This window comes from Capricornis sumatraensis, chromosome 1 (assembly GCF_032405125.1).
Source record: "Capricornis sumatraensis isolate serow.1 chromosome 1, serow.2, whole genome shotgun sequence".
NCBI classification, from domain to species: Eukaryota; Metazoa; Chordata; class Mammalia; order Artiodactyla; family Bovidae; genus Capricornis; species Capricornis sumatraensis.
In genome coordinates, this window is record NC_091069.1 from 11086398 (window position 1) to 11111520 (window position 25123).

General features: G+C 53.3%; 1 protein-coding gene across 1 annotated transcript; it reads right to left on the reverse strand.

Annotated features, from left to right (window-relative positions):
- Positions 1–3708: 3708 nt before the first annotated feature.
- On the reverse strand, positions 3709–21092 carry OLFML2A (olfactomedin like 2A). The gene is made up of 7 exons (XM_068984444.1): positions 20856–21092; positions 14367–14474; positions 11180–11389; positions 8810–9056; positions 6441–6665; positions 5195–5380; positions 3709–4313 (listed from the first exon to the last, which is right to left on the reverse strand). Exons 1-7 carry the CDS (start codon positions 21090–21092, stop codon positions 3709–3711), a joined length of 1818 nt encoding a protein of 605 aa, XP_068840545.1.
- Positions 21093–25123: the final 4031 nt, after the last annotated feature.

A 25123-nucleotide genomic window follows, 5' to 3' on the forward strand; every position in this document is an offset into this window, starting at 1 on the left:
ACTGGTTACAAAATTCTTAACAACAGTTAGTTTTGGGCTTTGGTGTAAAAACAGACCTGGTTCAACTCTTGACTATACTTCTTGTTAGATTCGTGACCCTGAGCAGGTTGCTTAACCTTTTCGAACTTGAGGTTCATCCCCTGTAATGGGGAAAGTAATGCCAACCATGGGGTTCCTGGGTGGATTAGTGATACTGTTAAGTAAAGGTGCCTTCTAGCTCTAGGAGGGTACTGCTTGGGCCCTCAGCTGCCCTGTGTCCTCACTAAACTGCAAGTCTTCAGCCATAAAAAGGAGTTGACATCTGTCCACTCTAACAGTCCCTACCCTGCCCAAATGTGAAGCCTGTGAGAAGCACAGCTGGATTCGAACCTAGGACTTCCCAACCCTTCCTTACCCAGGGCTCCCTGACAACCATCCTGGGCTGTGTCCTGTCACCAGAGTGGTTTCCAATGTTGTCCAGGAGGAAAAGATGCTTTAGAACAAACCGGCTTTCAGAAGCCCTCAAGTCATTCCCAGGAATCCCCATCCCACCCCCCGAGCCTTACTTTTAGGTCTGCCTCCCAAGGCAGAGGCCTCCTTCTTTTCTCCCCAGACAGAGCAAATTAAATATTAAGGCCTAGAACTCTCTCATGAAGAATCAAAGGTAGCAGTCAAAGCCCCTTCCTGTATCATGTTGTTCAGAAATACCAGAGACGGCTTCCTTTGCCTTCACAGCTGAGGTCGGCAGGAAAAGCTGGCTCTCTCCTTTAAGTACCTGCTGTCAAATGTAGTAAATCCCACAACAAAAGCTCTCCCCTGCCTCCCATCACTGATAGGACAAAATCCAATTGTCTTAGAATTTCCTTTCCTCTCCTTTATACTCGACTTCGTTCCAAATGTGATTGGAGGGAGTCGCTCTTTGGTTTGGCATTCAAGGCTCTTTATGAGTGGACCCCAACCTCCTTCTTGGGTCTCCTGCTGCTACTGCTGCTAAGTTGCTTCAGTTGTGTCTGACTCTGTGTGACCCCATAGACGGCAGCCCACCAGGCTCCACCGTCCCTGGGATTCTCCAGGCAAGAACACTGGAGTGGGTTGCCATTTCCTTCTCCATGCATGAAAGTGAAAAGTGAAAGTGAAGTCACTGAGTTGTGTCCAACTCTCAGCGACCCCATGGACTGCAGCCCACCAGGCTCCTCTGTCCATGGGATTTTCCAGGCAAGAGTACTGGAGTGGAGTGGGGTGCCATCACCTTCTCCTATGAAGATGCAATTCATGGCTTGGCTACACTGGTCTAAAAGAAACGAGCACTATTCTGGAGCTGCTGCGAGAGAAATATACAATTGACAGAAAACACGTACTAACCAGCCGTGAAAACCTGACTCTGCTACAGAGTAAACTGCTTGCTTGGGTAAGTCCCTTCACCTCAGTTTTCCCATCTGTAAAATGGGCACACACAGAGTATATACCTTCCACTGTTGTGAAGATGCACATGCCTTTCTTAGCCCACTGTTGATGTTCATGTTATATTACCTGATTTGGAAACCTGGCTTTCCACTTAACTGCCTCCACTTAACTTCTCTGGGCACCAGTCTGACTATCTGTAAAATGAGGAAAATAACTGTACCTACAATGTAACCCACATACAAGGACCTGAAAGCAGAAGGGGATCAGTGAATGTGTAGAGGCTGCAACCAGCATCCTGTCCCCGAGAAAACCATTCTGCTTGTCTTTTTTCAACATCAGTCCATTTTAACTTTCCCTTTTCTAAGACTAATGGGAAGAGAGGAGCCTGAACACTTCTCACATGGTTGGGCTGTGATATCACAAAGCACTGAGTCTTCTAAGACCCACACCCAGGACTTGCAGCCCCCAAAGAGTCTGCATGCTCAGCCCTTGGAGTTCCACTGGGTGGGGGCGCCTGGATGAGTCCGCTACTATGAGTCAGGCCTGGCTCGGCTGGGCGTCATCATTCCCCTTTATTTTGGGGGTGAGTTACAGCTTAAACAAAATAACGTCACCTGACAATGTCTGAAAGAAGTGTATTCTGCACAAAATGCATTTCCTTACACTCCAGGGTATGCAGCTGAATTTCCCAACGTGGCAGCTGGATGTTCATATACACAGACACCTGGGAGCTGGCATGGGGACTGAATGAGAGCAGCAGGGTCCGGGGTTGTGTCGAAATCAGCTGTAAATACCCTTCAAACGTGTTAGTATGGCTTGGGTGCCAGGGGGTCTACAGCCTAGCTGCCTCCAAGCCTGTAGGATAAAGGATTTGGACAAAGCCCTTCTGGAAGGAGGTCGGCTGTGTCCCGTTCCCGGAGTGGCCCTGTGCCCTTTCTCCTTGGTTGATGCAAGGAGTCAGGCTGAGAACTTCTTCCAGCTCTAAAAATGTTGTTCAAAGCAGATAGGGACAGACCTGAAGGTCTGATCCCCTGGGTTGCCTGGGACTGAGGCTCAGGGGAGCCCACCTGTGCATTTTCAGCCCCAAGTTGGACTCCGGGCACCCTGGCCTCAATATCTCTGAAGCCAGGAAAAGCCTGACCCACAGACCCCTTTCTCCTTCCCTCCCAGCTTTCACCCCCTGGCTCTTCCCTGCCACCAGAAGGTCCAAAACCTCCTCTATGCTGGCTGCCCAGATCTCAGCCTCCCCGCCGTCTCCCAGGCCAGCTCACCTAAAGACCAGGTTAGGACTGCCAAGGAAAAGGAAACCTATTTCATCCTGGTACTGCCCAGCCTCAGGCTTAGGGTCTTGCTCATGGCAGACCTGGAGTATCCCTGAGTGCACATAGGTTGTGGGTTAAAAAGTCCAAAGAGAAAGGACAAGGTGGACCCCGGCCCAAAGGCTCTGGGAGGTAGTGGGGAGAGGTCCCACAGCCTGGGTATGTGGCTGGAGCCAGCACTCCTGGGTGGAGAGGGAGCCCCAGGGCCTGGCCCAGTTCCTCACTCTGGTAGAGTTGCGGTGGCAGGCAGCTGCCTGCAGCCTTCTCAGCTGCTGCCTCAGAAACAAATGACGGCACTGATGAAGAATAAGAGAAAATAAAAATGAGTACAGAGGGAGGGGGTCTTGGAAGGGGGGCTGGTATTTTTTTCTTGGGGTGTGGTTTCTGTTCAGTGGCTGGGTGACTGTGGAGGTTTGGAATGCGGTCAGACAGCGGGTGGGGATGGGGGGCTGGCCAAAGGCAAGGAGCAAGGACATCAGCCAAAGGGCCCAAAGCCCCAGGGCCACCAGCAGCTCAGTCAGAACAGGGCCCTGGGATGGCATGCAGAGCTGGCCTCCACCCAACACTAGTGTGTTGGTCCCAAAGGTTTCGAGTAGCCCCTGGGTAGGGAGACAGACTTGAGAGGACAAGAAAAACCAGGAGAGAAGGGAGAGGGTTGGAGGTAGGGGAGAGCATGGTCAGGTCTTATCTGTAAAGTGGGCTAGCCTGATCTAGACTGAGGCCTCAGTCTCCTCATCTGTTAAATGGGCTTAACTGCCTCTACCTCCAAAGGGGTCAAGATTAAGCTGGTTAGTGCAGGTGAAGCTCTTGACAATATTCTGCAGGTGGAAGCGATGATTACTTCACTGGGTGCTAAAGAAGGCTGATCCTTGCTAAGCCACCTGCCTAGCACCTAGCCCTGGGCCTGGCCCCCAGTAAGTATTTGCTGAGGGAGTCCCTTGCAGGAGTCGCTGTGGGGAGCCCCCATGCCCATGGCCACTCCTCTCCTGTGACCCCAGGTCCCCACTCAGATCACGAAGTGGAGGGTGTAGGTGAGCTGGTGGCCGTTGTCCCAGGCGTAGAGCACCCGCTCCTTGGGGTTGTAGTCGATCTGGGTGGTGTAGGCGTGCTCATTGAGGAAGGGCAGCTGCAGGCGGGCATCAGTGCCCGTGTGCGTGTCGAAGGCGTAGGCCACGTGGCCCTCCCGCTGGTTGTACGTGTCCACGGCGTACAGGATGCCGCACACCAGGAAGCAGTTCCCGTAGGAGTTCCGCCGCAGCCGCGTCTTCCACGTGGTCTCGCGCTGCACTGACAGGTCGCTGGGGTCCAGGCGGCTCAGCACGATCACCTCGGACTGCGCCTCGTCGCGGTCATCCACGGCGGGGTAGATGACCCACAGGCCACTCTCGTCCACGGCGAAGTCGATGTCCGAGTGGCCGCGCCACTTCCAGGGCGTGGTGTCCTCATACACCACGTCCGGCAGCAGCGCCCAGGAGGCCACGAAGCGCTGCCGCAGGTCATACTTGATGATGTTCTTGGTGAAGGCGCGGTTGTAGTAGAAGGCGCCCTGGTACACCACGTGGCCCGTGCCGATCCAGTTGTAGGGCAGCTTGTACATGTTACTCCAGCGGCCTGCGTGCAGGGGAAGGATGGTCACACCAGAGCCTCAGGAAAACCCTCAGCTCATCCCAGGGACCAGCAAGCAATGGAAAAGCAGTGAGCTATGGGCCTGGGGCTGGGCCAGTTATCTCCCCCGTCAAGACATTACCCCATGTGCCAGGGAGTAAATGGGGGCTCAGAGGATTCAAGGTTACCAGTTGTGGACCAGCATAGGCCAGGCTGATACCAGGGCATTTGCCCATGCCCTTCTTGCTGCCTAGACTGCCATTTCCCATCCTGTCTGCCTGGGGAATGCCTCAGCATCATATCCTCCAGGAATTCTTCCCTGGTCTGCAGGCTGGGGTCCCACAGCCCCAAGGCCTCCCTCTAGCACTATATCCAAGTTGTTTCTTGAAGCTTTTGCCACACACATCAGACTGTGCATTTCTGGAGGGCAGGTCATGTCTAACTGACCCTTTCCCCCCATCATGTTCCAGATGTGATAACAAAATTTCTGCCCTTCCCTGTCCAGACCTGAAGCTCCTGTAAGGCCTGGGGCTCTGCTAACCTGTAAGACAGGGTGATAACCCCCCACCTCGTGGAGTTATGGAGATACCATGAGTTGATACACACAGCTGATTAGCACATAATAAGCACTCAGCAAGTGCTGCAAACAAGATGGACGTGGTTTTGCCCTCGTGAGTGTCATTTACTGTCAAGGGTAACAGTACTCAATTTCCACTTAGGGGGTGCCCCCAGACTCCACTTCTTGGGGTGGCTGACCATTCAGAGCTAGGCCAGGCTGGGAAAGCCTGGACCACAGAATATCACAAGGCAAACAAGGGCTGTGTCTCCAGGGGAACCCTCCCTAGGCTCCCCAGACCTGCCCCCTCCCCATCTCGGGGGTCCCCCACCTTGCTTGAAGTTTTCCAGGTTGCGGAATTCCACCAGGCTGTTTCCATAGTAGTAATTGGTGACATAGATCCTGTCATCCCTGGCAGCGGGGTCCTTCATCCAGGCCCCCTCATGGCGCCCATAGCTGTGGTGTCGCACAGGGGGGTCCACGGCCCGGAGGGTACCCTCACAGCTCGCCTCTCTGCCTGTGGGGAGCGAGGGGTGCAGCATTTGGTACACACAGGCCCCGAGCCAAAGCAACAGTCCTGGGAACATTATCTGAATCTTTCTTAAATCCCCTCTGAGGTTTTGTTTGTAGCCTTATTATTTTTTTTTCTTTCTTCATAATCAAAGCAATGTCTCCTCATTGTAGAAAACAGAATGTTCAGAAAAGGAAAAGGGAGAAAATAAAAATCATTCAAACTTCTGTTATTCAAAGAAATTTTTAAACATGTATTTCCTTCCTTTTCTCATTTTCTCTGCATGTACAGCCATGCAGAAATACTTAAAAAGCACCATCATTCTTCTGAGTATACAGTTTTATGTATCCTGTTTTTTCCCTCCACTGAGCAATCTCTCACATCATTAAATGGCCTTTTAATGATGTGATTTCAAGGTTCCACCAGACCGCCAGACAGCTGTGCCACTGAATTAATTTAACCAGTCCCCTCAGGGTTGACTTCAAGATTATTTTCAGTTTTCTGACATTAGAAATAGACCACAAGCAAACCAGTTAAGCTGTAGCTGCTGTCCACATATCTGACGGATCCCTTAGGAAAAGATTCCTAGAGGTGGAATGCACATGGACCAAAGTAGGGAATGGTTTTAAGGCTTGTTATCACAGGCAGCCAAGATGCCCTCCAGAAGGATGGGCTCAATGACTTAATTAGGAAGATTTCTACCTAAGACATAAGCCGAAACTACAGACATGGACATAAAAAACAGGGCCAGAGACTTGACAGAAGAAATCCGGAAGTAAAAAGAGTTGCTGGATTTGATGATGGGATTCTAGGTGATGTTTTAAGAAGAATTTGTTGAGAACACTATCTGTTTCCCTGTAAATGTGGTCAGGCTTTTCCTACAAAGATCAGATAGCCAACATTTTAGACTTTCCAGACCACATATTTCTGTTCCATATTTTTTTTTTTTAAACAACCCTTAACATATGTAAGAACTATTCTTAGCTCAAGGGCTGTACAAAAGCAGGTTGCAGGCTGTATTTGGCCTACGGGCAGTAGTTTGCTGACCCCTGTGAGGCTTACGCACCTTGACTGGGGACTTCTGGGCGTGGGGGTGGCTCGGTGGGCAGGGGACTGGTGGTGGGGGTGGGGGTGGGGGTGGGATCCAAGGCGTGGGTGCCAGGGGCCAGATCCGCTCCCTCAGGGCCCTGGGGCGCAGCCTCCTCATGCTCTGCTGAGTTGGGCTCAGGGGGCCGGCCCTCCACCCTGGGCGGCAGCTGCTCCAGCCAGGAAGTGCCCTTGAGGGCATTGTCTGTGGAGAGAAGACCCCGTGTTCACATCCGAGCAGCACCCACCGTTCCCCGGGATCCTCCCCAGGCCCACCGGGCTGCCAGCGCTGGGGCCATGGGGGAGAGAGGGGAGTGGCCCCTGAGGAGTGAAAAGCCTTGCAAAGTGGGAAGTGGGGAGGGCTTCCTGGTCAGCAGACTGGCTGTAAGTCCCTCAGGTGAGTGGTCTCGGTCAAGTCCCCTGCCTCAGTGGGCCTCAGCTTCCCCTTCTGTGAAATGAGAGTCGTGAGGTCTACCACATCAAGCTGTTGTATCGATTAGAGAAAAATGTGTATGAGACATTTGCACAGATCCTGGCAAATATGAGGTGCCAGACCTGAGACCCCTTTCCCTCCTAAATAAACACTTTGTACCAGTGTTTTCATTTCCTGGATCCAATCTCCGGAGGCAGAAAGCCCTGCTCCCATATTACAGACGTTGTCTTTGTCTGGACCCACCCTCTAGTCTCTCTCATCCGGGATTTGACATCGCAGGTAGGGCAGGCCAGGCGTGGCCAGCTTCCCATCCCCTCTGGACGCCAGGTCTCTGCCCCTTGTTCATCTCCTAACTCCCATCTCTCAGTTTGCTTGCCCTCCCTTTTTCCATCCCTGCTGGCATGGGCTGTGCTGACCGGAACTTCTTCAGCTCCATAGAATTGTTTGGGGCCCTCTCTGGTCATCCCTGACCTGCGCTCCCCTGGGTTGGAATGGCTGGGGTCAGGGAAATGGTTGGAATGGGCAGAGAAAGCAGTAAGACTCCGTGGCAGAGCAGGGGACGAAAATTCTTTAGCTTCTGGGCTCCAGTCCCACTAACTTGCTGTAAAACCTGGAGGTGGTCACTTCACCTCTCTGAACTTGTTTCCTCTCCCGGATCAACTGCGACAGCACGTGTGCAAGGATTCAGAGCTGTGATACCAGAGACAAAGAACCTGTGCTATTGTTACTGTGGTGGTAGGGCCTCCAGAGATGTACCGAGGCTCACGTGACTTCTACCTGTCTTTTCCTGCCGGGCTTCCCCTTTGCACAGGGTGTAGCCAGGCCCCACTGGGGAGCAGCCCCTGGAGTCTCTAGGGAATGAAGGTACACCCTCTGGTCAGTGGGCCTCAGTGGGGCCCAACCTTGGCACCCAGCCAGGGCAGGGCTTGTTCCCACAGGCCTCACTGGCAGAGTCAGATGCCTGCAGCTGTTCATGGGCAGGGCCCCGGCCAGGGGTCAGCGGCTCTACACGGTGGCCAGGCTGAACTGGCAGGTCTCAGAGCTGACAGCTGGCACCAGGAGCTGGGAGAAGAGGCCCCTGAGATCTGAGAGACCAAGAATTGAGGGGCTCTTGGGAGACTGGTCCTCACAGTTCCACTCCTGGCCCCCTTGGGCATGGGCTAGGCAGAAAGCCTCAGTGGAGGAGGTGATCAGCAGGACCCAGGAAGGGGAAGCAGGGTAGGGACACCTCTCAGGGACATCAGAGGAGAGCAGGCATCTGGGGATGAGCTCAGAGGGAGGATCAGAACCACACCAGTGGGGATGGCCCAGAAATCTGGGAACTCTTGGAACTTTCGTCTCTTGTTTTTTGATTAATTATTTCGTTGCACTTCACCATGATCTGGTAGGGAGCTGTAAGAAAGAGACCAGAGTCTGTGGGCTCTTCTTTGGGAGGAAAAGAGTGGAACGTGCTGGAGAGGTCATTCTCTCCAATGCCAATCTGGGCATGGGAGGTGCCGCAGAGGCCCCGGGGCACTTCCCAGAACCCTGGCCTGGCCCCTGCGTTCTCCCGCCCCACCAGAGGCAGCTGCTTAGTTATGCGTGCGCTTTCCCCCACTGGACTATGAGCGTCATGTTAGGCAGACTGTCTGGACGATACAGCACACACTCAGTGAACTTTCAGCAAATCTTTCAAGGAAGGAGGAAAAGTCCAGTGAGACTGGAGATAGCTAGAGATCCTGCAGGGGTGCTTCGCGTTGATTTTATCATTTCATCCCCACCCAACAACCCCAGGAGGGGGATTATCCCATTGTGTGGATGAGCAAAGGGCACCAACAGGTAAACCATGGAGCTGAGGTCTGGGGCAGTTTACAGAAGAGCTCCTGGGTCCCTGTAGGGCCCCTCCTCCCCAAGGTTCCCATCTTCCTCCAACTCACCAGCCATGGCCTCGGTCGTGTCCTTCCTGCCTGCCTTGTAGTAGGTGATACCTCGGATCACAGCCTGCTGCTGGGCCAGGGCCCGGGGCTTGGCTGTGGGCTGGGGGAATCTGCCTTTTCCCTCCTTCTTCAGCCTCTCCACCTTCAGCAGCTTCTTCTTAGGAGGTTTCAAGAGGCCCTTATCGGCCAAGCTCTTCTGCACGCTGCCATATTTGTGGTTTTCTTTGCCTTTCCTTCCAGCTGTGTCCTGGGGAAGAAGGGGAGTCTCAGACTTGGAGGGTGGTAGAAGGGATGTTTCAGGGGGTCAGGGAGGCTCAGCATTTGGGGGCTGGTAGTGGTCAGGTGGCTCCAGGCCCTGTGTCCCAGGAGCTCCTGAATTCACAGCTCTCCTTCCATCACGGTGACATCCATGACCACGGTGTGCCTCGGTTTCCCTACTCAGCTCTCTAGCTCCCTGGTAGGCTTGAAGCCCAGCCTAATAGGTTAGATCCTGTTCCACTTCCCAATTACTGTTCACTCTGCCTGGAGGGTAGACTGCAATGGTCAGCTCCCCAGGGAGGTCAGCTTCCCATCCGTCTCTCTCACTGATTGGTCTTTGTGTGTGAGCAGGGAGAGGTTCTCAGGCCCTCCTGACCAATCCATCTGTGAGCCTGGAATTTTCCCAGTTAGCGCCGAAAGTCCCGTATCCTGGGAAACCCTTCAGTCCTGGGCAGACTGGGATGGTTGGTCACCAGGGCACTGACCTTAGGGCATGCTGTTTCTAACATTTTAAGAACTGTGTTATTTTGGCTTCCTTTTAAACGCCTCTGATGCTGGCTTGGCACGCGAACACTGCGCCTGTGTCATTACCCATTGTTAGGCAGGATCTCCAGCAGATACAGCAAGGACGGTATCTAGACTTTCTGTGCCACTGCCCCAACAGGACTCTTTCCAGCTCTGGAACTGGCACGGAATGAGCAGGAAGCCAGCTCTGGGCCGAGGCACCAGGCTTCCTCCCTGCTTTATCAGCATCCTTGTGGTCCTTGCTGCAGACACAGATGGTCCCATTATCAACATGTCAGCATGGGAGGCTGAAGGGTGGAGGGGAAGAGCGTGGGCTTGGCCGTCACGCAGGCCTGGGTTCCATCAAGGCCACCTTCTCCGAGTGACCGTGCTCCATGTGTCCGCATCTGCCAAACCGGCAACGAGCATCCGTCCTTGCAGGTCGTTGTGGGCTTCACTGAGACAATGTCTGTGAAGAAGTCAGCTGCCTTCTTACCCCACTCACTAGAAAACAAGGCCCCTGTGGGAGTGGTGGGGGCTGTGTCCTGTATGTGGTGACTGGTCAAAGGAGCGAATGGAAGTAAAGTCTAGTCTGTGCTCCATCTGCCAAGGCACACATCCTGGTGTGTGCTGGTCACAGGAAGTAGACTTTGGATAATTTATCCACCCAAAGAGGACCCTTTTTTTTTTTTAAACTTGTTTTGGTTGCCCTGGGTCTTCATTGCTGTGCAAGGACTTAGCAGTTGCTGTCCTCGAGCTTAGTTGCAGTATATGGGATCTTAGTTCCCCAGCCAGGGATGGAACCTGAGACCACTGCATTGGGAGCTCAGAGTCTTATCCACTGGACCAGCAGGAGGTCCCTCCCCCTTCTAATTTATCTGACCAGTGGGAGAGTCTTTTCTGCAATTTGTCTGGCTAGAGGAGGGCGTTTTGCAAATTTGCCCAAAGGTGTGTTCTATGTCATGGATGGCTCTGCCTGGTGAAAAGAGCAGTGTCTTTGCTCGCTTTGGGAGCTGAGTTTGAAGATGGAAGGCTGGGTGTTTGCTGCACGAGTTCTCCACTCCACAATCAATTGGTTGCATGAAGAAGTGGTATTAGTTGGCTCGGGTCCCGGAGGCATTGCCCACATACACCCCCTGCCCGCCCCCCCCTCCCCTCCCCCCTCCCCTCCCCCCTCCCCTCCCCCTCCCCTCCCCCTCCCCTCCCCCCTCCCCCCTCCCCCTCCCCCCCCCACCCGGAGCAGAACTGATGCAGCCAGGGGAGCAGATGAGGTTACAAGTGCTGCAGGCGACCTGGTTCCCCCGGGACCAGGGAGGGTCATCTCTGCAACCTTGTCCCCGCTAGATTGGAACCAGGAGTGAGAATACTGCCAAACGCCTGGCTCAGGAGCCCCGTGTCTGCTCCCAGCTCACCTGTGTTGACGGCTTACTGAGCAGCAGGCGCCCCCTCGCCCACCCCCACCCTGCCAGGGACTCTCCCACCAGGCCAACCCTCAGCCCCAACCCACAACCCCAACCCATGACCCAGCTGGCCCTCAGGGCCAAGGTCCTGGCAAGCTGTGCTCCCAGCCCACCCACCTCTGGTCCCGTCACCAGAGCCTGGTCTCACCTGAGCCTTGCTGCCGGTGCCAGGGGCCGGGGCAGCGGCGGGCGCCGTGGCCACGTCCTTCTGCAGCAGCTGGAGGCCCAGGCTGGAGAGCTCCTTCTTGATGCTCATCATGATGGCCGAGTGGTTCTCGTAGTGCCTCAGCTGCTCGCTGAAGTGGCGCATGCTCTCCCGCACTACCTCGTTCTCCCGGCTCAGGTTGGCCCTGATGCTCTGTGGGGGTGGGGCTCGAGGTCTTTCCAGTCTCTGGGCTGTCTCCCACCCTGGGGCACACCCCAGCTTCTGCCATCAGGGTTTGCCAACCCAGTCTCCCAACCCAGGGCCCAGGGGAACGGGTGGGGCAGCACCCAAGAGCAGTGGTGAAATAAAGCATGTTGCCTGAGACCCTGTGGTTATCAATTTTAATTTAAAAACTGCATGAATGAACAAATAGAAAATATGTTCATAGTACTAAATTAAAGGATACAAATGGATAGAAAATCTCTGGCTCCCATCCACCTGTTTCTGGGTTAATCGTGATGGCCTTCTTTCTTTCTTCTTGTTTTTCTTGGCCATGCTGCATGGCTTGCGGGATCTGACTTCAGACACGGAACCCCCATCAGACACCGCACACTGGTGGGGATCGAAGCCCTTGACAGTGAAAGCTCAGCGTCCTAACCACTGGACTGCGAGGGAATTCCTCTTCTTTCTCCCTCCCTCCTTTCTTCCCTTTCTTCCTTCGTTTCCACTTTGCTTTCTCCCTTGAGTCTGTTTTGGGAACTCTTGCACATCTCTGTATATAGTGCTCCTTACATCTTCTACTTCCTGGTGGCTCAGATGGTAAAATGTCTGCCTACAATGTGGGAGACCCGGGTTCAATCCCTGGGTCGGGAAGATCTCCTGGAGACGGAAATGGCAACCCACTCCAGTATTCTTGCCTGGAAAATCCCATGGACAGAGGATCCTGGTAGACTACAGTCCATGGGGTTGCAAAAAGTCAGACATGACTGAGCGACTTCACCTTCCACACCTTCTACTGACCACACGGTCGGCCACTGTCTGGATGGACCAATGTACTTAGCTAGTCCCTTATGGATCCACCTTTTAAGTTTTAAGTTGCTACCCATCTTTTGCTACTTTAAAATTACCTAGTAATACATAAATATCCCCTTTTCATAAAATAAACATAAACTCATTGGGGTTTTGCTACGGCCTCTGATCTCTTCCTTGTCTCCAAGTCTCCAACTTTTCTCCTGGGTCTTGTCAGCTCCACCCACAGCACTAACCCCCATCTTTATCCCTACTCTGCTTCTCCTGCCCTGCTTCGTTGTCTCCCTCCTGCTGCGGACATTGCCTGGCTTTAGCAGCCCCTAGCTCCACAGGCTTCCCTGGTTTTTCAGATGGTAAAAAATCTGCCTGCAATGCAGGAGACCCAGGTTCCATCCCTGGCTTGGGAAGATCCCCTGGAGAAGGGAATGGCAAACCCACTCCAGTATTCTTGCCTTGAGAATTCCATGGACAGAGGAGCCTGGTGGGTTACACAAACACTTGGACATGACTGAGCGACTAACATACACACACAGCCCCACTCCCACTGGATCACAGGGAAGACAGAAGGCAAACCATGTGAGGCAGCTTTCTCAACCTCAGCACTACTGACATTTGTGCGTTGTGGGACTGTCCTGCATTGTAGGATGTTTAGCAGCATTCCAACCACTGCCCACTAGAACCAACAGCATCCGCCACCCACTTCCCCCAAATTATGACAACCAGAAATGGCTCCAGATACACCAGCTGTCCCCTGGGGAGCAAAATCATGCAGGGCTCAGAACCACTGGCATAAGGGAAGAAAGCAGAGGGAAGCTGGGACTCCAAAGTGCTGCCTGACTCCTGTGATGTTTTTCCCTTAGGCAGAGGGAGCCAGCTCCTGAGGCTGTTCTCTCTGTCTCCTCCCAGTGCTCACAAAAAACTTCTTTTGTTTTCCACAGCTATCACTTAGTGAACAGAAGCAAAGCAAAGATAATGCAAAACAGAAGATAATTTAAAATCATTTCTTCGTGGCTGCGGAAATCATTGTCTGGCTCCTCCAGATTGCCTGGCTCACAGTTACGCGAAGTGAGTTAACATTTCCTAAGATTACAAGAGGAAAGGAAGGTCAAAGCAGAACTGCAGAACCAACAACAGGAAGACCTGGCACGCACTATGCACAGGAAACCCTGGGCACAGGAGAAATTCAACAACTGTTATTATCTTTCTCCCGTGCTGGCACAAAAGAGATACTAATCAAATAATCTTTGAATAGTTAAGTGACCCTGGACTTTGGGGTTCGTAGGGGTTAATAGGGGCTTTTCAGGTGGCGCTAGTGGTAAAGAACCCGGGTTCATGCCTGGGTGGGGAAGATCCCCTGGAGAAGGAAATGGCAACCCACACCAGTATTCTTGCCTGGAGAGTCCCATGGACAGAGGAGCCGGCAGGCTATAGTCCATAGGGTTGCAAAGCTTTGGACATGACTGAAGTGACTTAGCACGCATGCACACAAGGGGTTAATCTCCCCTTGTGGGGCACAGGATGCCCAGGTGCCCCCTCCTGCTGGAAAGGAAGCCGGGAAAGGAAGCCCCTCACACCCCTGCTGGCAGCTGCATAGCCCCATGCTCTCAGCAGCCCAGCACGGACCGGATGCCGGAAACAGGCGGAGGCCAGGCTGTGCCAGCAGAGACGCAGACCTCAAGCCTGCACCTCCACGCTTGCTCAGCTCTGTCCCTGTCCTCAGGGGGCGGTGCCAGCCACCCACCCAGCCCTCCGGCACATTTGCGCTGAGCAGGAGAAGACAGTTAGCACCTCGGTCTCCACGGTAGGTGGGTCCTTGAACAGCCATGCTGCCTTGGCCCTGGCCCCAGGAGGCTTGGCCAGCCCTTCACAACACTCGCCCCAGACCTGTGCCCTGGTCTTGGTGAACTGAGGGTGGCCACAGGTTCCAGCCCCCTCCACACCCCTTTCACACAACCAGCAGGCACCTCAGTTTATCCACCCAGCCCTCCAGCTTCCTGTGGGCCCTCGAGGCCCAGTCGGATTTCCTCCTCAAAGGCGGAGCCCTGTGGCCTGCATCTCCTTGTCCCAGCTCCCTCCTGGAATCCATCTTCTAACAGCCACCAGGGTCCAGACAGAACTGCCCAGGCAGCAGCCTGGCCACTGGCTTGAGCCTTGCCCTTACCTCTTCCAATGTGTTCATCTGGGAAGCCACCTTGTGGACGTAGGCGTGCACTTTCATGAGGTCCATGCTGTACAAGGTGCCCTCCAGGAGATCCACCATTGACTGCAGCTGCCGGGGAAGGGCAAGAGTTAGGGAAAAGGCATAGCATGTGGCAGGACGAGAAGTAACAGGTAGAACTGGACATGGAACAATGAACTGGTTCAAAATTGGGAAAAGTACGTCAAGGCTGTATATTGTCACCCTGCTTATTTAACTTGTATGCAGAGTACATCATGTGAAATGCTGGGCTGGATGAAGCACAAGCTGAAATCAAGATTGCAGGGAGAAATATCAATAACCTCAGATATGTAGCTGATGACAGAAAGCGAAGAGGAACTATAGAGCCTCTTGATGAAGGTGAAAGAGGAGAGTGGAAAAACTGGCTTAAAACTCAACATTCAGAAAACTAAGATCATGGCATCTGGTCCCATCATGTCATGGCAAATAGATGGGGAAAAAATGGAAACAGTAACAGACTTTATTTTCTTGGGTTCCAAAATCACTGTGGATGGTGACTGCAGCCATAAAATTAAAAGATGCTTGCTCCTTGAAAGAAAAGCTATGATCAATCTAGACAACATATTAAAAAGCAGAGATATCACTTTGCCGCAAAGGTCTGTATAGTCAAAGCTATGGTTTTTCCGGTAGTCATGCATGGATGTGAGAGTTGGACCATAAAGAAATCTGAGTGCCGAAGAATTGATGCTTTTGAATTGTGGTGTTGGAGAAGACTCTTGAGAGTCCCTTGGACCGCAAGGAGATCCAACCAGTCCATCCTAAAGGAAATCAACCCTGAATCTTCATTGGAAGGACTAATGCTGAGGCTGAAGCTCCAATGCTTTGGCCACTTGATGTGAATAGCTGACTCATGGAAAAGACCCTGATGCTGGGAAAGATTGAAGGCAGGAGGAGAAGGGAATGACAGAGGATTAGATGGTTGGATGACATCACTGACTCAATGGACATGAGTTTGAGCAAGTTTCAGGAGATAGTGAAGGACAGGGAAGCCTGGCATGCTGCAGTTTATGGGGTCACAAAGAGTTGGACACAACTAAGCATATTCCACATATGGCAGGCACTGTGTCGGGGCCTGAATGAACCACTTCACTTAATCCATAACAACCCTGAGGACAGTGGAGCAGTGGACAGATAGCAGTGGATAGATAAAGGAGCTCTATCCACATCCCCTGGATCCCTGCTTCTGTTTCTCGTGCCCAACCCTGGCTTCCACGTGCCTACCTTTTAACAGCCTGTATCTGTGACTCTCTTCAAAGAGCCACTTTGCCCCTCAAAGTGTTTGGGAGTGTGTGTCCTCCTGGGGCAGTCTGCAGGCAAGGGCTGACTGGTGTGGACATCTAGAAGTCAGCATCCTAGCCCCGCAGGACAAGTGAGCTGCCACTCATACTCCAGCGTCCCCTGCAGCTGGGGCTGGCACATGGCCTGAAACCATGCCCCTACTGGGCTTCTTTCCTTCCCCCTCCCTCCTTAGCCCTCTTGCTGCTTCATCCACTTCAGTATCAGTACCTCCTGGGAGCCCTTTCATAATAAGTCATCCGCACACAAGAGTCTGCTTCTGAGCACCCGACCTATGATAAGGTTTGGAGGTCTTTTATCTCAGTCGTGCAGATCGGGAAGCTGCGGCATAGAGAGGTGAAGCCAAGGCCCCCGGCTGTTAAATGGTGGAGCCAGAAGCAGAGGCCAGATTGGTATAAACCAAAACCTCTCTCCCATCATGCTTTACTGTGCCTGTCTGGGTTCAGATGGGGAAACTGAGGCCAAGAGATGGGGAGGGGCTTGCACAACCCATCAGTAGCAGATGCCACGTCTCCCTTGCCCAGTTCATGGCTCTCCCCTCAGCTGCCCAGCTCCATCCCCTCTCTGTCACACCTCATCAGGACATGATCCTTCCCTCCAGATGGCCAGGATGCCAGTGAGACTGTCAGGGAAACCTTGGCACAAAGGGCCAGTTGGGAAATCAGCTTTCCCTTGCCTCTAGCGGGCAGTTCCTCCAGTCCACCCCCTGTATGCACTCTCAGGGCCTGAGCAGGCCGGCGCTCCTGTTTGGCCTTGGCCAGCTGTTTCCAACAGTTTTACTCCCACTCTCCCAGGGGTGTTCAAGCTGTTTTAAGCCAGACAGTTCTTCTCTGAGTAGACTCAGATCTCGAAAACAGAAAAACGGGGACTCTGGTGGAAGTAGGGAAAGGGCCCTGAGCCTCCTCTGCTTCCCCCCAACCTTGTTCAGCCTTGGAAGGGTTGCCTGGTACCCCCAGGGCTCTGTGGAGTTCAGTTTCAGAACTGTGCAGTTTCAGAACTAGACGCTCCTGGGTCTCAGCTTCTCTCTGGGAGGCAGGCAGCAGGGGTATGGTGCACAGCAGTAGTGTCTGGACAGGGCTCAGCTCAGATGGGTGCATAGCAAGGGCTTCATGAATATCAGTGATGAGTACCATTCCAGGAGGCTAAATGGGACCTCCCAGCTTCACTTCTGTTGCCTTCAAGGCCACCAAAACTGGCTTCCCGAAGCACAGCTTTGACCATGGGTTTCTCCCCTGTCAGATGGCTCGCTGTGGCTCCCCACTGACCAGGTGGGGCTTCTAATCCCCTAAGCCTGGCACTCAAGGTTGCTTCGATCTGCCCCTGCCATCTTCTTTGGCCTCAGCAAATGCTCACTCTGGCCCAGGCATTAAGGACGGTGATGACAATACAGACACGAGCTTCCGTGATCCTTCATAGGCTGTCAAGGAGTGCAGAGTGACAGAGGTATCCGGATCAGGAAACACAGATGGAAACACACACAGGTGCCCAGGTCATTAACGGCGGGGCACTGACCTTGTCTGGGAGTGGGGGTGGGTTGGTACAGTCTGCCAGGAGGGAGTTTGAACTGAGCTCTGAAGAAGAAGCACAAAGCGAGCAATGATGGCCAGAGACAGACATTCCAGGCCAAGGGAGCAGCTCGTGCAAAGAGCTGAAGGTGTGCAGGCACATGGCGTGTTTGAGCCGAGCTACTCAAAGTGTGGTCTGCAGACCAGCACCATTCCCAGTCCAAGCTGCTCATTACCAGTCTGTGATTAAATAATTATGCAAAGTGAGAGTAGACTTTCATAACATTTCAGAGCCGTTCGACAGAGAAATTTTATATCTGTGGACTCTACTAATACAACACTGGACTTGTATTTAGTGTTTTTCTTTACATTCCGTTTCATTTTTCTAACAACTAATTTTATAGTATTTTACAAAATATTGACACGACAGATTTTTAAAGAACTGGTCTTTCACCACATATAGTTTGAGAAGCACGATATGGAACTGACTGGTGGCTAGTAAGGCTGGGACAAAGGCGAGGAGGCACCCTGGGTCACACCCACTCTACTTACTCTCACCTAGCCTGTCTTCATTGCTGCTCTGCCTGAGGGACTCCTACACATCCCGCAATGCCCAGTTCTAATGTTACCTCCTCCTCAGGACTACCACGGTCCCTGGGATGGCACTTGGTCTGGCACTGACTACCTAGCCATTATTGGGATCAGGAGCTATGTCCCCACAGGACTGGGATTTCTCAAGGGTGGGGCCACGTCTAGTTCATGTCCAGAAGGAAAGGGAGTGAAGAGGTGAGAAACACTGCTCCTCCGTGCAGCCAACCTCCCCAAGAAAGGGGATTCTTCCTCGGAACTGTGCAACTAAGGTCAAGTAACAGCTGCAGTTCCTAGCTTGAGGGGAAGGGCTGGGGTAGAGACAAGGGGCGGGTATAGGTGGGTATGCTCTGTCGTCCTCCACAGGGGCTTCTCCTGACCTCTCCTCCTGGGGTGGTGGGGGCACCCACGGAGGAAGGCAGAGCCACACCAAACAGGAGTGGCCTCAGCCCTGTCCTGCACTGCTCTGGCCATGGCTCCTCTTGGGGCTCTCTGGGTACCTCTCAGGCCCTCACTTTTGCTCCTAAGGTGTCGAGGAGGCAGAGTATCTTCTCTGGGCTCTTCCTACAATCCCACCTGTTGGGCTAATCCCACCACTGCCCCGCTCTAGTCCTCTAAGGCTGAATAAAAAATCCCATGGCTGCTGTGCACTAAAAGGCCTAAGGGATAGCTCCGGGCTAAGAGAACTGCCCAGTGACCTCTCCACTGCGCAAGGGGACACAGCAGAGAATTCTTGGGTTCAACTCTTAGTGGTGCCAATTTCTTGCTCTGTGATCTTAGGCAAGTCACAGTTCCTCTCTGGGCCTCAGATTCCTCCCCCAAGTAAAGCTGGGAACATAAGTTCCCTCTCCAAAGGGTTGTAGCAAGGATTAAACCAGCTAGCCTTTAGAAAAAGGTTTTGTCTATCCTCATGTTCAGTATGCTTACAGTTGGGTTACTGAGAAGTGGATATGAGCAAAAGTTGGATTTGTCCCTGTGCCTGAAGACTGGCCTCTGGCTTCTGTCCCTGGAGTCTGCAGGGTGCTAGTGGATTTGGGGGACAGTGTGGTCCAGGAACTGCCAGGTTGTCAAGAAGTCACTTGGGGACTTCCCTGATGGTACATTGGATAAGAACTGCTTGTCAATGCGGGGGACACTGGTTCAATCCCTGGTCCAGGAAGATTCCACCTGCTGCAGAGCAACTAAGTCCATGTGCCGCAACTACTGAGCCTGTACTCTCTAGCCTGCAAGTTGCAACTACTGAAGCCTGAGCACCTAGAACCTGTGCTCTGCAAGAAGAGAAACCACCACAGTGAGAAGCCCACGCACCGCAACAAAGAGTAGCCCCCCGCTCACCGCAGCTAGAGAAAGCCCGCCCAGCAACAAAGACTCATCTCAGCCAGAAATAAACTAAAGAAAGAATTTCATTCCTTTAAAAAAAAAAGAAGCCGCTTGGCCTAAAATTCACCCCCCACCCCCCTGCCCCCTGCAACTTTGAGAGTTTTGGTATCCATCCAGTTGTTACAAAAATAAAACTAAAGTTAAATTTAAAGAAAATATTTTGAGCCAAATGTTGGAGACGATTCTCCCCGGGGCCTCTTGCTTTTCTGTGTGTCTTGCCTGCAGAGGCGCTGACTGTTCTTGTTCCAGGCCACCTTGTTGTAGAGTGAACAGCCTTGGAGCAGCCAGACAATGTTTCCCTCCAGAGCAGGGAAGGTGGGTTTGATGCTCCTCATAAGAGATTTGGATTCTCTAAGTAGGAGCTCTTCTCTTGGAAGACATCCCACTGAATGTGCACGTGTTATCCAGCCCCCACTGCATCACCCCATGGGAAGTGAGTGGGAGAACCAGTGCAGGAAAGTGGAGACACTCCGGTGAGCATGAGTAATAATGTCCTTTGTCTCTGGCTCATGTCTTCTGCCAGCGTCCATGAAACTGGCAGGCTGCTTGTTAACTTACAAGTAGGGCAGCATCTCAGTGAATGTGACAGTTCTTGACACGAAAAGGGCGAAATAGACGCGTTTGGAAGAAATTATAAAAGAAACAGATCCTCTCAAAAGCCACCAAATTCTCTGTGATGACCTACAGGGGTGATGGGAGGGAGGCTCCTGAGAGAGTCTAATTCATAGACTTAGAGCTAATTCACGTTGTTGTACAGCAGAAACTAACACAACATTGTAAGGCAATTCTCCTCCAGTTTGAGAAAAAGCCATCAAATTATCTGGGCTATTACAAAAAGGAAGACAGGGTGATTTAGAACACATGCTTTGGACATGGATCTGAGTTCAAATCCGAGCCCCACCAGGCCCTCCAAGGACAGAGTTCTGCATGGTGTGAATGGTACGCAGGTGCCTGGCTGGCTGGGTAGCTGTGATCTCCCTGTCCACGTCTATCCAAGCTATGGGTCCTGGTGGTGGGCCTGGCACAGGGCTGGGTCACTCAGAGGTGGTGCCTCTTTCTAATCTTCTCGTGGTGGGTGCGTGGTTATAAGCACAACATTCACATAAAAACAGGGCATAGATTTAAGGTTGCATGTCATTATATGAGCACTTGGGCCGGTTACCTAATTTCTCCAAGCCTCAGTTTTCTCACCTATAAAATGAGGGCAAAGATCCCACATTTCACCGAATGGATTAAGAATTCAGAGAAATAATGTAGAGAAAAAAAAGAGCTTAGCACATCTGGCACGAAGGTGGTACATGAATATGGGAAATGTTTGGACATGATACAACCAGGTGCCACAAAATTTCAAACGCTATGTGGAGGTGACGGTGGATGGCCTGGTTTGGGGAAAACCAGGACACTCGGCTGGATGGTGAGGCGGTAAAGGGCTGTCTCCAGGTAAACTCGCCAGAGCACGCTGCCTCCATCGCTGACTGGCCCAGTAGCCTTAGGCAAGACGCGCTTGCCTCCCAGGGAGCCTGTTTCCTCACCTGTGAAATGGGGCGAGCACAACCCCTCTTCTAACGTGTGACCCTCTCACTGGAGGGCCGGCCCCGCCAGCCTATGCTAGGTGTTGGCACAGGAGGGGGCCCCATCCCGCCTCTACTTCCAGAAGGTCTACCTTGAGGAGCTCGGGTGCCTGTTTCTTGAGTTTCTCCATCTTCCACTCGTTCTCGCAGGGGTTGAGCGAGGAGGGCGGCGCCGTGCAGGAGCAGCGGCAGTCGGTGCCGGAGCTCACTGTCTCCACCGTGTAGAAGTCCTCCACGCGCGCCCGCCCGCTGCGCACCCGGCTGCACGCGTCCTTGCTCAGCGGCCGCATGATGCACTTGCAGCGGCAGTCGGAGCCCTCCGAGGTCATGCGCACCTGGTCCACGTCGCCGAACACCTGCAGGAGGGGCCGCGGTGAGCTGAAGGCCAGGGCTGGGGGGAGGGCAGTGCTCCCCTTCCCTCCCCCCTTTTCCTTCAAGCCCGTCCTGGGAGGCCACACACCCAGTGTCTGGGGTCACTGGGGGCAGCAGCACTTTGAGCCTGCAGGAGTCAGCTGGGTGAGATCAGTGGCAGGCACCCGGCTCCAGCCTGCTTTGCCCTCACACACCAGCAGGGCCCTGGGAATCTCACCCAGAACTGCCCTAGCTGGCTCAGCCAGCCCATCCTGGGCTCCAGGCTCTCAGGGCACAGCTATTACGACTCAACCAACAAACCCACACCCCTGAGCTCTCACTGAAGCCACCAGGACCCAGGTGGATTCAAGGCCCCCTTGGGCTTTCTGCCAAGCCTACCCCCATGAGCATCCCGGCATCCTCTGGGGAAGGGCAGTAGGCACTCCATTTCTGCTCTGAGCCCTCAGACACCTGTTTGAGGCCCTGGCCTCTGCCAGACTCTGGGTAGGAGCTGGAGGTGCAGAAGTAGGTAGAGGTGCATCCTTGACCTTCTCAGCCATGGGAGAAGTTGACGCAGTGAGCCCTGAGATCCAGAGAAAGACATCCATGAAGACTGCTCAGAGGAGGGCACCCCGGGGGACATTTCTAAGCACGAGTAGAGCATTCCAGGGAGAGCAAGTCAGATGTACAAAGACAAGCAAGGACCGGGCACCGTGGGAGCCTGGAGGAGGTTCATTCTGGCTCATGCCTACAGAGGGCCTGGTGGTAGGAGGTGAGGCTGAAGGAGGCAGAGCGTGACCCATGGAGGGCCCTTAAAGCTGGCTGAGGATCTGGTCTTCTTTCTGAAAACACTAGGAAGTCATGGAAGGGTTATCAGCAGGAGAGAGCCAGGGCCAGGTCTGCAGGGCACTCAGTCAGCCTGCTTTGTGGACAGACGGTGGATGGAGGAGGCAAGCCTGGGATGCGGAGCCCAGGGAGGAGACATTTATTGAGAACTCACTGAGTGCTGGGGAGGTGTGGGGCGGTGGTGAGGAACACAGCCATGGGCCACCTACAGCTGTGTACTCTTGGGCAGATTACTTAACCTCTCTGTGCCTCAGTTTCTTCACCTGTAAAATGAGGGTACTGCTAGTGAGCATACCCAACAAAAGACTGTGAGGACTGAGAGACAGAATACCAGGAATATGTTGTAGTTGTTATTATTACCACCAATAATCCTGACAGGGGCTTGTTTATCCTCTACATTTCTCCATGTGGGTACATTGGTAGATATTCTTTTTATTCACTTATCTGTTTGGCTGTGCCAGGTCTTAATTGCAGCACCTGGGATCTTTGATCTTTGTCGCAGCAAGTGAACCTTTAGTAACGGCGTGTGGGATCTAGTTCCCCGACCAGAGACTGAATCCTGGCCCCCTGCATTGGGAGCATGGAGTCCCAGCCACTGGACCACCGAGGAACTCCCTAGATATTCTTAGCGGTGTTCTCCAGATGCGAAAATAGCCCTGGAGCCAGCAAATAACTTGTTCAAGGGGGTGAGAGCCCAACATGGGTAGACTTGCGTCCCATGGGGGATGAGGAGGGTGGGGAAGGGGGCGCTATGGTGGAAGTTTTGTCCAGGGCCCTCTGTGGGGCAAGTGTACCCTGGGCCCGGCTGGGCAATTCTCTGCGCCCATGAGCACTGACAGCCAGGCTCAGACGCGGTACAGTCTTTACATCGCGGCTAGTGCGGTAAGCCTGCCTCGCTTTGAGACTTCTGGGCCCCCTTCCCAGCTCTGCTGGAACCCCTAGTCACCCCCACCCACTCCCCCAGGTGGGGCGAAGAGCCCAGCAAGTGGATGTGGGTGTGTTCTGTGTGGCCCAGGCCAAAGAGGCCTGCCTCTTTCTGGGGACTCACCCATAATCCAACACCCATCCCCACCAGCAGCGGCCTCCACATGACTCAACATTCCTTCCCGCCTCAGATGAGGTGCTATGTCCTGATGGGGGCGGCCAAGGCCCTGACACAGGCCAGGAGGCAGGAGTCGGAAGAGGGCCTCCTCTCCAGCCCCAGCTGCCAGGAGCCCGGGGCAGGGCCCCGCCTCCTGTGGTCACAGTGTCTGGTGGTGCTTGACTGGAGGCAGCAGAGTGCCGTGGAAAGGAGCCAGGCCTGGGCTCACATCCCAGCTCCCACATGTCCTCCCCGCATGGCCCTGACCCCTCTGAGTCTCAGCCTCCTCCTCTGTAAAATGGGGAGGATAACAGTCCTTTCCCCATAAGCTTGTCCTGAGGCTGAAATGAGTCAACGCGTGTGGAGCACCTAGCATAGAACAGCTGCTCTCTACTTGCTACTGAAGTTGCTGCCAATAACCCTCTCGCATGTTTGCACATAGTTTTCTACCTCTGTGCTCTCACCACAAGCACACATCTTGGAGAGGAGAAATCTGAGTCTCAGAGAAGGTGAGGGGTTTGCCCAGGGTCGCACAGCACAGCCTGACTCCAAAGTGTAGTCCCCATGCTCTTCCTCCTACGACCACCCACAGTCACCAGGCGAGGGCTTCTGCACAGCAGCTGAGCTGAGAGAGAGATGGTGGCCCTGGAAGGATCAGGCCTCGGTCGGGCAGGGGAAACGTGCCTGATCCACCTTGCCCTCAGTCTGCAGGCAGGGGTTGCTGCCAAGCAGGAAAGTCCCTGCCTCAGCCCCTGTCTCTCCCTGCAGCCTCACTCAGCACACACTGCTGCTAAAGCCCCCAGAAGTGAGCGTGGGTGGCTTGTGCTTAAGAAGATCCCCAGCTATTTCCAAGGAAATCCCACAATAAGAGGCCAGGAAGGCATGTTTGATATTTCTGAAGAGAGATGGCCAGAATGGAGAAGTGGGGTTTCAACCTAGAAAATGTTCTAGGAACAGAACAGATTGTGTCCCCTGGAGGTTGCAGCTTCCCTCTTTGCTCATGGCCAGCCCAGATTCACCAAGAGGCAGTTTCCACATATCCTCCTGCAGGCAAAGGCCTCCCCTAGAGCCCATGGTCATCTGGACACCGCCTCCAGATGCACCCCACGGGCACCCCAACTTAAACCATTCAAAACTGGGCCCACCATCTTCTCCCAAACCCACGTCTATCTACCCTCCTGCACAGCTCAGATCTTTGAGCCTCCTCCTTGCTCTCACCACTCTCACCAGAACGAACCCACCAGTCATATTTTTCTGATGTGTGTGCATAAATGCTCAGTTGTGAAGTCATGTCCAACTCTTTACGACCCCATGGACCGTAGCCCATCAGGCTCCCCTGTCCGTGGGATTTCTCAGGTAAGAATACTGGAATAGGTTGCCATTTCCTACTCCAGGGGATCTTCCGGACCCAGGAATTGAATCCGTGTCTCCTGCATTGGCAGGCAGATTGTTTACCACTGTGCCACATAAGAAGCCCGTTCTTCCGACACTTCTTCCTAAATATCTTCTATCTCAATGGTCTCCACTCCCTGGCCACAGCCTAAGCTCAGGTGGCATTAACTGCTAGTTAATGCAACTGCTACCTAGACCACATATGGGGCTTCCCTGCTGGCTCAGAGGTAAAGAACATGCCTGCCAATGCAGGAGACGTGAGAGTTGCGGATTTGATCCCTGGGTTGGGAAGATTCCCTGGAGAAGGAGATGGTAACCCACTCCAGTATTCTTGCCTGGGAAATCTCACGGACAGAGGAGCCTCACAGGCTACAGTCCATGCAATTGTAAGGAGTCAGACATGACTTAGCGACTAAAGTAAGCATGGTTAATAGACCTACTTAGCAACTAAACAACGACAGACAATATAGGGAGCTGCCTCTCTGCTAGATTAATCCTCCAAAGCTCCTCTTTGATGATCTGTTATTCTCTTGCTCCACAAACCTCCGTGAGTTCTCAGCTGGAGATGTGTCTCAGAACTACCTGGGATGGGATAACTTGGAAAATGCAGATGCCCTGTCCTTACTCCACCTTGATGCAGACTCTCCCAGGCTCCTCAGGAATTTGGGTGCCCACTAAAGGCTGAGAATC